At 40.8% G+C, this 11,665-nt stretch overlaps 1 protein-coding gene and 1 long non-coding RNA gene across 3 annotated transcripts; both read right to left on the reverse strand.

Moving 5' to 3' along the window:
* Window positions 1–268: 268 nt before the first annotated feature.
* On the reverse strand, window positions 269–2,230 carry LOC112488587 (uncharacterized). 2 transcript variants are annotated; one of them, XR_003052805.1, is made up of 2 exons: window positions 1,895–2,230; window positions 269–468 (listed from the first exon to the last, which is right to left on the reverse strand). It is a non-coding gene; the product is annotated as an uncharacterized LOC112488587 (long non-coding RNA). The 2 variants fall into 2 exon arrangements; XR_003052806.1 differs by lacking the exon at window positions 1,895–2,230 and adding an exon at window positions 750–1,885.
* Window positions 2,231–2,875: 645 nt separating this feature from the next.
* bckdk (branched chain ketoacid dehydrogenase kinase) lies at window positions 2,876–11,553 on the reverse strand. The gene is made up of 11 exons (XM_025065406.1): window positions 11,048–11,553; window positions 9,296–9,364; window positions 9,085–9,195; window positions 8,108–8,155; window positions 6,903–7,022; window positions 6,608–6,706; window positions 6,396–6,469; window positions 5,692–5,820; window positions 5,285–5,374; window positions 5,041–5,196; window positions 2,876–4,389 (listed from the first exon to the last, which is right to left on the reverse strand). Exons 1-11 carry the CDS (start codon window positions 11,285–11,287, stop codon window positions 4,245–4,247), a joined length of 1,281 nt encoding a protein of 426 aa, XP_024921174.1. The 5' UTR covers window positions 11,288–11,553; the 3' UTR covers window positions 2,876–4,244.
* Between the last annotated feature and the right edge of the window lie 112 nt (window positions 11,554–11,665).

Below are 11,665 nucleotides of genomic sequence, written 5' to 3' on the forward strand. Positions count from 1 at the left end.
CCAAAAATACTTCTGCCTTATATGGTCATTGCCTTTTATGAACTGCGTGCATAAAGTTCAAAATTGTTCTTGGAGAAGGATTTAAGATGATAGAGTTCAGTCAGAATCTCTGGCTGTGGCTCACAGGGGGATAAAAAAAGGTCAATGTGCTAAAAGTGAGTGAAAGAGCATGTGATATAATCGGCTGGACTTCATGACCTGTTACTGTTTTTTTCTTCTTCATGTTTTACATTCCAACGAATTCAAAAGACCAAAGTTTTGCTCTGTATTGTTTTGGGTTTTTTTTGCTACAGATCGACATGTAAACAAAAAGTGCACTTGTGTCTTACCTGCTCATACCGTAGTGAATGTCACATCCTGGGTTTTCGTCGTTCTCCTCATCATCCTCATCTTCTTCATTGAAACGTGCCGTCTCTTTTTTGACAGTTATAACACCAGGGAATGTGTGCTGGACGAAGAAATTAAAGCCTAAAATATAAATAAAAACTGTGTCTCAGATGGCGTGGTCTCGTATTTTTCTCTTACAGATATTAACATATATGTGTATATATAAATATATACTAAACATACTGTATATATATATATATACACAAATATATATATATACTAAACAGGTACATCACTGAACTACACAATGCTTATTTACAGATGAATTATGAATTACCCCAAAAACATCGTGCTGTTAGGAGTCATTTGTAGTTAGCGTTTGAATTTGTTTTAAACTCCCGTAGACGGAATGTATTCATTACCAGGTGTTTTGATTGTCCGCCAACCACTTCCGTTTTCCGGTAAAGATTTGCAAAACTACAAAAATACACAGACTTCAATGTATATTAAAATACGACGACTGCCGTAAAAAGCTTAAAGTGTAAAACTAAATACTGTAATAGCAAAACAATGAATACTTTACACTTAACAGTAAAGCGTTAATAAAAAAAAAACAGCTAACCTCGAATTCACAAATCAATTTATTGAACGCTAACTTGAACTATTTCCTTGAGATTTGTCCAAAACATTCGCATGTTTTCTCAAACACAAGCACAACTAGATCGTCGATTACGAGAGAAAAATAGTGCATTCAGAGAGTGCATTTAATACGCAAACCACCGTAATAATATGTGCAAAAAACCAAATTATAAGTTATAAGACCATTTAGAGCTGGATAGAATGTATATTAAAACAAAAAAGTGTTGTACAGTAAATAAGAACAAAATAGCTTAACATATCGCTTAACAAGAGAGGAAAGTTGTAGAAAATTCAAATTATGACCAGTAGCCAATCACCACCCGCTAGTAAAAGGCTCCACCAATCACGTGCTTGTTACATAACTATATTTGCATATCACTTTAAACAGTACCGCGACCACAGGCCTTGTGCTCCATTGAAACACATAAACGCACGTCAGTAAAAAAACAAAAACAAACCCACAATAAAATAAACCAGAGGTTTCGTGCCGAAATTGTACCAAAACTACCGAGAACGTTCGAAAATATCAAATCACAACTAGGTAAACAATTAATAAAACAGAACAAAACAACGCTAACCCAAGTTTAACCAACTGTACCAAACAGGAAGTGAGTCAAAACTCGGCCGAAAAAGTGAGGACGCTAACCAAAACTATACCAAACATTCAAGTATTATATACCTTTAAGTACTTGCATTGTTGTATTAGTAAATGTAGCAACACGAAAAGTAGCTTAGTAAAAAGGACGGAACATGTACCAGAGTGGCCATAAACCAGAGTTAAGTTTTTTGTCAAACTAACGGAAAAAATATGTTGTTTTTTAATGGAGACAACTGCAAAAGCTTCGGAGACGGGCCAATATGATTACCAAGGAATATTCTTAGAAATACAGACACATGTGCAAAGAAAAACTGTAAATGTTTGACCTACATATTCGTGGAGGAAGCAGGTGACCAGGATGTTGTTTTTTTTTTTTAGACCGGAAGTCATACTTTGACCCATCCAGCCGGGACAAATAAACTTGGGGGGAGGGGCGTCTGCAAACGGACGTCACGTGGGTACACGCAGTGTGTAAATATTTGCAGACTTTGCAACAGCACAAAAACTGACACTACACATTTGTGAAAATAAAAATAAATAAAAAATAATAATAAAATGAGTGACGACAACAGATACTGTGCTCCCAAAAACAAATGACAAATTAGAAAACACGAGACAGTTCATTCTTTTAGGTTGACAACGTGGACACGCCATATTGAGAGACCATTACTTACCACCAAGGTGACCCTCTTGCTGGTGTAATATCCACTCGTTGCTTGCAGTCCTACAAGTGTGTAGTCGGAGAAAAATATAGTACATTATAATATAATAGAGTCCACACGCACTTGTCTTCCTATACCAGCAGATGGCAGGCTTGGCTCATATGCACTCATTTTTAACGAGGGCCAAACTACAGATGGAGTTTGAGACGTGAATACTTAAAGATGTGGAGTGGGGTAAATCAAAAATATCAAGTATGTTAAAGGTACTGTAGCCGTGTGTCATCTTAACAGGAAGTGATGAACTGAAATACATGCTTGTCTGTATTGGCAGCTGCAGATCCACGTTTTCTTGGTGAAACTATACACAAAATCTTCTCCATCAAGCCATGTTGTTGGAACCAGTTTGGACTAAGAATGTTTGCCAACATAAGCTGCTACAACTTCTTATCTGTTCCACAAAGACAGCGCATGTCATTTTCCTACAGACAAAGACTTTGCTGGGTGTTTAACAGTGACATTCTTGTATTTAATAAGCCGATTCTTTAAATGGCAAATAAAATTTGTAAGTCTTCCAACCAATCAGGAAGTTGATCATTCTAAACTCCACCCCAACATGCATTTCATGACATTCCTGCCCTTACAGCAGAGATTCAATGAAGCAAATCGTTTTTATTTACAGTAACGTCCTGGTATCTGTGATGACAATACAAACTTCTTCTAGTCACAAGAACTAGTTGCCCTGAAAACCCATATTAAAACATAACGCTATAAAGAACCTTTTTGTTTCTTCTGTTAAATCTCTCTGTTGACATGTAAATGGCATTTAAAGCAATGACAAAACAAATGGAGACCATGTCAGATAATACTTATCTGGTATATTGTTACTTTGAAGGTCAATACAACAAAGTCAAAACCTGCTATGATCGATGCGAGTGCTGAGTCATGGAAAAAGTCATGTTTACTGAAGAAAGGCAACGACAGTAACAAAGAAAAAAATAATAATAGTAAAAAAAAACAAGGAGAGTAAAAGCCTTAAGATGACGTGTCACACTGTAAGGCAACTCCATGGCTTGGCTCGGCCCTTCTCGTATGAAAAGCTTCCACTAACATACTGCTGAACAGAGATGATATTTCAAACAAATCTGTAACGATAAGCATTCGGTATATTTTGGCAGTAACGTCTGCATCAACAAGCAGCAGCAGCAGCAGCTGAGACCCAGGAAGGATCAGTAAAATATTTCAACCTGCTTAAACCCAACATGAAGTTTATACTGCAAACAAGGATTGTCTTCTTTTGTACGTCGTAGGTTCTGACACTCAGGTTCATTGGTGTTAACATCCATCCTGCCAGTTTGGATCAGTGGACAGAGACGTGAGGGTCAACACCTGCTGCCGCAGCGACCACGGAAAACCTCGTCTCGGTCCACCAGTGATGTCATCACATCATCAGAATGGATGTTATCATCACATCTAACTTGAACACAAACTACTGTTAATTTCCACAATCTCCAATTCTTATTGTACCGATCACTAGCGTCCTAACACTTAGAGGAGTTTTGACAGCGTTGCTGGAGTGTTTCAGAAGATTCATTTTGAGGCGATGCGACGAGTAACGTATCCGTAACATGCGAGATATGTCCCAGTAACCTGAACATTCAACTTCATATGAAGCCGCCCTGCCACCCCTTCCCTCCCCACCCAGTTCCCGCAAGACAAGACATCAAACCACAGGATTCAAAACAAAAGGGGGAAAAAAAAGGGGGAAAAAACACATTAGAATTCATCAATTTGACAGCTAACATAGCTTATAATCAGTCTAAGGCAAAAATCAAAAACAAGTAGTGGGCTTGGTGAAATAAAGAACTTTTTTTGACAACATACTGTGTAGGTTATCGCTCTGTGGACCGAGGTCCAGTAGTCCATGTCAACCTCCCTCTTTCTCTAGGTGAAAAAAAAAAAAACCCTTTCTTCTCCTGCTACAGAATCTAAAGGAAAAGACCAGAGAGCGAGGGAAAACCTCAAACCCTGAAGCTCTCTCCTTTGCCATCGATGTGGCGCAGACGCAGGTAAACGTCTGTGCCGATGCCCTGCATAGACTGTATGGACAGGGAACCCCCCAGGTAGTCGGCGTAGGCCCGGGACGTGGGCAGGCCGAAGCCAAACCTGCAGGACAGAGAAGACGCGGACGGGTCAGCGTTTCACAGCTGGCTGAAAACGGTGTGTTTGTGAGGAAAGAAAGTGGAAAAAGGCTGAGGATGAACAGGTCTGGCTTTGGGTATAAATTTAACTTTAACTGTGCTCCACCTATTCTACCTGCCCTACCCTAGCATTTAACACGATGTTTGGTATAGAATGTCAGACAAGTTCAAAGTTATAGTATGAGCAACTACAGGTTTCCTCTGTCACTCTGTCAGAGTGCCATAAGGCGGGTGTGTGTAAGAAGATTGAGACATTTTATTTAAGCATGTCTTCATTTAATATAAGACTTTTTAAAATTTAACTTTGTTTTTAATCTTCATGTTTTTATTTCTTATTTCTTAATCCATGTAATTTCAAATAATTGTTTTGATATATTTTGTTATAATTTTATAACCATGTTCTCTAGTCCTAACTTGAACATAGACCTTATTACCTGGAGTCTTTTTTTCTCAGCTGCACCCAGACCTAATGCTGCCTGGATACACACAGGATCAGGAGATAAAATAACTGCTGAGTGAGCAGAACAGTGAGCAGCCCACCCTGACACAGGATGTCAAAAGTGCTGACCAACCACCACCCTGACAGTGAGTCGGTGAAGCGAAGCCACATCCTTACCCGTGCATGGGGCTTGACTGGTTCCCACTGTTGGTGATGTTGTTGAATAGGTTGCCCATGCGTGGGTCCTGCGCGCTCTCCTCAGCCGTACTGTAGTGGTAGTCCATCACCTTCTCGACGATGGTGTGGGGGATGCCGCCGCCTCGGTCTGAAATCCTGGAATTTTGGATCAACAGCTTAGACGCAGAGTGACGCAATGCTGCACATTTGCCGCGCGTCGTCTTAACGCACTCGCCCAACTCACCTAATGACAAAATCGATGTCATTGTTGGCGATGGTGACGACCACATCGGGAACGTTGTACGGTGTGTCCAGGTGGCTCTCCATGGTGGCCCTAAAAAAAAATAAAAAAAATATAATGTTTTTATATTATATATAAAAACAAATATTTTTGGGTGTGGTTCATATAGGGGTGTATGAAAATATCAATACTTTGAAATATCACAATATTTCACAACACAATACCTAGCGATATTCTAAAGCATTAAAAAAAAAAAACCTCAATATATCACTGTCCCTATAGTATCACATGAACCATGAACACATCAACACCAGCACAACAATAACACTGCTGAGTCAAATTTCTGCTTGATCCAAATGTAAAAAAAATGGCAGTAAATCTGCTGGTAATCACCAGGTGGTGATGTTTACCTCATGGCGTTCTTCAGGAGCTCAGGCAGGATGTAATCCAGAGGCAGAGGGATGAAGGGGAAGCGGGCGGCTACGTGTCCATTGATCCTCACCCTGGGGGAGTTACCGTACTGGTGCTCACACAGACGCCTGGTGGACAAAAGTGAAGGTGGGTGACAAAATATTTTACAGCTTTCTTCTTCTTCAAAAGGTTGGAGATCAGTTTGAAATTAATGTCCAAATTTCTGATGCCTCAAACCGTCTGATGTAGCTACTATGTTACCCAGCAGGGGGCGGTTCAGTAAAGCTCAATATCTGATGTACTATTCCAAAGTAGTCAAAGAAAAGAGTGACTTGTCAGGGTGTCTGAAACGAGGTGAGTTTTTGGTTTAGGATTCCTAAAATATTCATAATTTTGTCCTTAACTGCTAAAAGCTATAAACTATAAAAAAAAGTCAGCTCCTGCCAGAAACAAGTAATGCCTCCAATTAAACCAGACCAGAAGCCTGTGTGCTGTTTTGGCAAATTTTTCTTCGGCTTGAGTAAAGGTCACTTAAAGAGGTTACCAAAGGTAAACACGGGTGATAGCTCAGACCTACTCTCCACACACTCAGGTGCTAAAAGCTACCTTTTATCAGATGAACTCCTGACTCGCGTCAGTCAACACAGCGACCACGCAATGGTGTAAAAGTGTTCAGTAAACACAGCTGAGAGAAAGTGCTCACCTGGCAAAGTCCACCCACTTCTCAATGATCCTTTTGGGCGAGAGACGCCGACATATGATTCCCACAAAATCAGGCTGGAAGAAAAACAAGAATGTCATCAAATGGTACGACTACCTCTAAACGTTCTCTGGATCTATTTGTCTCTTTATACGACAAAATAGATACATGATTTATTGCTTAATTACTGTGCGGTGGCTTAGCATGAATCATACGTTATCTTCGTGGAGGGCGAGATGATGTGTGGCCAACATCCTGATCCCCAGACGAGAGCACAGGGTCGTGTCCAAGAAGTTGCGGAGGATCATCTCATCCTGAAAATAAAAGGAGGTAAATGCTCCATTGCTGAGTCATTTTGTATTTAGACATTTACATTTTCTTTTTTTAATTCTTGAAGCTCATATGTGATGGACTCACAGAAAAGTCACACAATCTGGTTCTGAAATACTACGTCGACGGAGTACGGCTCTTGATGTGTATTTATGTTTGATGGACCGGCGGTGTTTGTACCTGGATGTGTTTGCGACACTCCCTGAAGCCCTGGGCCAGCATGGTGACCACGTCTTTGTGGTCGTCCAGAAGCTGCTGCACCAGTTTACAGAAACGTGCCTCGACGTCCTGGTCTTTAATCTGGAAAATAGAAAGATGATCAAGGCTCACATCAGCACTCGCAAAGCAGTTAAGTGCCAAGAAATGACACGAGGCAAACTAATGTCAGGCATGACACACGCATGTACTGTATATATATTTATTCTTAAAAAGTGAATTCAAACTAAACAAGTTGTCTTTTTGTAACTGCCTTCTAAGAAAAATAAGGTAAATTTCTCAGATCAGACTCTGTTACACAAAAGTACATGCAGATTTGCATCTGCCTCATTAGGAACAGAGCAGGAAGCCTGGCAGCTGTTTGCAGAGTGATGCATGTTTATGCAAACGAACAACTTTCATATTTGGTTTTTTTTACTTTTAGACCTGTGCTCTCTTAACAGGAACACAAACATAATTAACACAATCAGTCAACTCATCACTCTTGCATGTCACCGTCCAGCAAATAACAAATGACAACCCACCACACGAACACACACTTGCTGGCGTTTGAGTTTTGTGAACACTTCACATAGACATAATGTATTCCATTGTCCTTCACATCAACTTTAACTTACAAATGTAGACCTCGTTTTTTATCTTTAGCCTAACTCTAGCTAACTCTATAACAGATGTTAAGATGATAAGCAGCGAGTTCCCACACTTACAGGCTGCCAACGTACACTGGAGGTAAAAAAAAACACAAAAAAACAAAACAGTTCCACAACCACTGACATCACTCTTCAAGTCATTTCAACATGATCTGAACTTAAACTTAATGTGAAAACAACAGCTCAGGGGCAAAAGCTATGTGAAGGTAGAACTTATTTTTTCTCACGGTATGGTCCGTAGTTAAGACTAGGTTAGAAAAATGCAAAAAAACAAAACAAAACAACAACAAGTGTTTGGGGTCTGTGTGTGGTTCTGATTAAGAACCGTTTGGCCCGTTTATTCAACAAGAAAACCTAAAGTTCAGGGTTTGTCGTTGTGTTGCAGTGCAGTGGGAAAAACACACAACGGTAAAGGTTTCAGTTCATTCTCGTGAGAACCACTGCTGAGTGAGAGAAGTTGAACTTTTGAACTTGGGTGGGTGGGTGGGTGTGTGTGTGTGTGCATGCGTGGACACTTACCGGAGGGAAGTCAATGAGCATGTGATACGCTCTGATGTAGAGTTCGTGCTGTAAAAACGGGAGACAAACATAGAGACAAAGACAGGGAGAGACTGTAGTTAAGACCAACCAGACTTCCAGACCACAGAACCCACTCAGCCCCTCCACTGGGGCCTGACGCACAACAACATGTGCTTTACATTACAAACAGTACTGCAATGTAAAGAATTGTGAAAAACACAAACACCAGCTCTACACTAAACACCAGCTCTGTTCTTGGACAGAATCTCAGGTGACATTTTCATTGTGTTCATGGAACTGAAACTCCACCTCTGTATAGTTTGTTTTTCTTTCTTTTTTTTCCTGGTGTAACGCACATTAGAGCTGGTCCCATTCAACAGCTTTACGTAAGTGACACAGAAGAGCTTGATGGCAGGAGGGAAGGAATCTGGGTGAAAGGTCAACAACAGGCACACATGGAAGAGGTAGAGGAACAGAGAGACAGACTAGGAGAGACACTAAAAGGAAGACAGAGTGATAGATCAACACAGAGAGGGGAAGAGACGGAGACAGTTACCAACAGAGGGTCAGACTAGGACAAAAACAGAGACGGACAGAGATAAAGAAAAACAGAGAGGCAAAAACAAGGACAGATTCTGCTAGAATCCGACAGAGGAGAGACAGTCTAAGAAAAACAGACGCAGACACTGGTCTAACTTACAGGAACGTGTCTGTATCAACACCTGAATGTGATAAATCGCTGGTACAACGGAGTCTGACTTGTTTGGTTTAACTGCCGAAGGCTGAAGGGCCTCTGTATTTAAGAATCTCGAACCAAACACTAAACAATGGGTGATTGAAAAAAAAGTAAATGTTTAAAGAAGTTCAGTGGAACTGTCAACTGTTTTTTAAAACTACCAGTATGTGTGGGACCAGTTCACATTCAGTTCCATCCCTTAACATAGCAAATGACTCTTGGCTTTAGTGTTAAAACTTACCACTTGCAGAATGGTCGGGTTGCAACCAATGATGAAGGGCAAGCTGCGAAAACCCTTGATGCGGTGAGCGATTCGTACAGGCAGCTCTTTGTGAAGGTATTTGGCACTGCTCTGGAATCAGAGATGATAGACGTTAGGTAGACAGGCAAAAAAAAAAAAAAAATATTGCAAGTGCACTGGGCAGCTCAGACAGAGTGGCTGTAATATTTACCAGGATGTGGTGTCCGTCAGGAGACTTCCCAGAATACAACAAGGTTGCCAAGGTCAGACGCACAGAGGCCTAAAGAACGAAATAAAAGACACAAATTAGGAAAAGCAGGTTTGTGAGACAAGCTTTTTTTTTATCAATTCATTTTTCAATTCAGAGTGGAGCAGCAACAGGTCTTTTCAGGAAATCTGTAAGGTCAAAGTCCAACAAAACAGATCTGATCCGTGGTGAACCCAACCAGCTCAGATATTGATACACTAAGACAAAGTCTGTTAAATCAAGCTGAAACTGGAACAAAGTAGTTTGCAGGAGTCAAACACTATTAACCGAGCCACTATTTATTTCATAGGCTGACGGTGACCGTTTCAGCTTTTATGACCCGTGAAAAGGTTTACTCAAGTGCAGAGACACGAGAGGAGACACACATATGCAGGAGATGGAATGTAGGCATGTGCATGGCAGAAAAACTATGTCTAAGTCATATCACATCTAAGCGACCTTCACTCAGCGCTGCATGTGCTTTCCTCGACTCACTGTAAGTAAATACCTCCGGTGGGCACATAGGGTCAATGTCTTTATTTAAGGGCAGGTTGCTATAAAAAGTAATTATAAATTATCATAAAACACACAAAGCAAAATGTGCAAACATTTTAAATATTGTTTTCATGAAGATGCTTTTGTTTGACAGCAGGTATAAAAACAATGGTTGAACAGATAATGTTCTGCTCCAGGACTTTTTTCCAATTGATATTTACATATTATACCACCCCACAACCTACATTTTATAGCCCTGACCTACTTCTGGGTCACAGCCCTCTTCTTGAGAAACGCAGCAAAACTGTGGGAGTATAAAGTCTGATTTAAATAAACAAACGCTTCTGAATTCGTCTCAGCTAAATCTCTTGTTATTTAACAAGTTAACAAGTTATGAAACAAGTGTGTCTCTCTTGCTCTCGAGGCAGCTAAATGTGTCAGAGGACACAGCGAGTAGTTTTCTTTTTTTTTTTTGGCGATATCAATTACAGTCTGGTGTTGAGCAACGTTCAGGCATCTGTAGTGCAGATGACTAAGGGTCTGAACTGACAGTTTGTTTGGGAGACGAAATCATTTTTTTCAACATAACTGCGTTTGCATTTTACCTTAAAAATATATAAACTGGTAATCGCTACCAGGTAACAAACATAAGCATTTTTATGCGTTCACACAATTTATGAAGGTTGTTTTTACTTCACATGATGGATTTATTTGATTACGTTTTATTTCTTCAGTTTTTAGCTCCTTAAAAGTGCTCAGCTAACTGTTGACAATTTGCGTGAATGTATACGTATCCTGAGAGGCATGCCTAACAAATTAGCAGTATTTGTTCTTGTTTCTAAATAACTATTCGATGATTTAACCTGTTTCCTCGTCTTAATAAACAAGAAATAGCAAACTCCTGGTTATTTCTTGACATTATTGCTAATGTTGAGGCGATTCCTAGATTAAAGCTAGCGGCTAAAAAATGAGTTCAAATCGTTGCTAAAATATAAGTTAACGTTTGCTGCATGGTATAGAAATGAGCACTCGTCATTTAATGAAAAAAAGCCTGTATTTACTATCTTGTCCGTGAAAGCACCATAAAAAGCTAACGGTGTAGCTAACGGCTAACATTACTGTAAACGTGACGGCTTCGTCGCTTCATCCCCTCACAGCCACCACTACAACTGCAGAGTCCCGGCGTTACCAAAGCAAAAAAACATTAACCCGCACTCTTACCTTTTCCGCAGACACATCAATGGCAGACTGGTTGTAAAACGACGTGACAGACTTGGAGCGCTCTCTCGCCTGCTCCGAGAATCCTTGTACCGAGGACGTGGAGCGAAATCTAAGGCTCTGCGTAGCCGCTGGGACTGTTTTGGTGACGGGGGCCAGCATGAGGCTGCCGAGCCTCGGCCCGGCTCTGCAGCAGGCACCGCTCAGCATCTCTGCCGCTCTGCTTGCGAGTCCTGGGCGCATTTAAGAACAATTAAAAAAAGTGTACGGAGCCAAGCCTGTTCAGGTCCTCCCGTACAAGCGGCGAGGTGTTCAAGAAGCTGCTGTTAAGCCATTAGGGTCGGGTCATAATGGCTTGCACAAAGACACGCACCAGTACGTACGGTATAGAGCAGTTGAGAGAGGCCATAGAAAGGGCTTTGTACGCAACTGGCCAGTAGGGGACGGAGCTGTTGCAACGACATGACGCCTCAACCAATCAGTCAGCCAGAGGCGGAGAGAAGCAGCATCAGGTCCCCAGACAACTATAACTCGCTCCCTTTCTCCACCCCACCTTAGCTGTAGCCTACATAAACAATATAACACAAAACATGTGTGTACATTAACATTAATCCATTATTA

The sequence above is a fragment of the Cynoglossus semilaevis genome, chromosome 19 (genome assembly GCF_000523025.1).
Source record: "Cynoglossus semilaevis isolate Cse_v1.0 chromosome 19, Cse_v1.0, whole genome shotgun sequence".
Lineage (NCBI taxonomy): Eukaryota > Metazoa > Chordata > Actinopteri > Pleuronectiformes > Cynoglossidae > Cynoglossus > Cynoglossus semilaevis.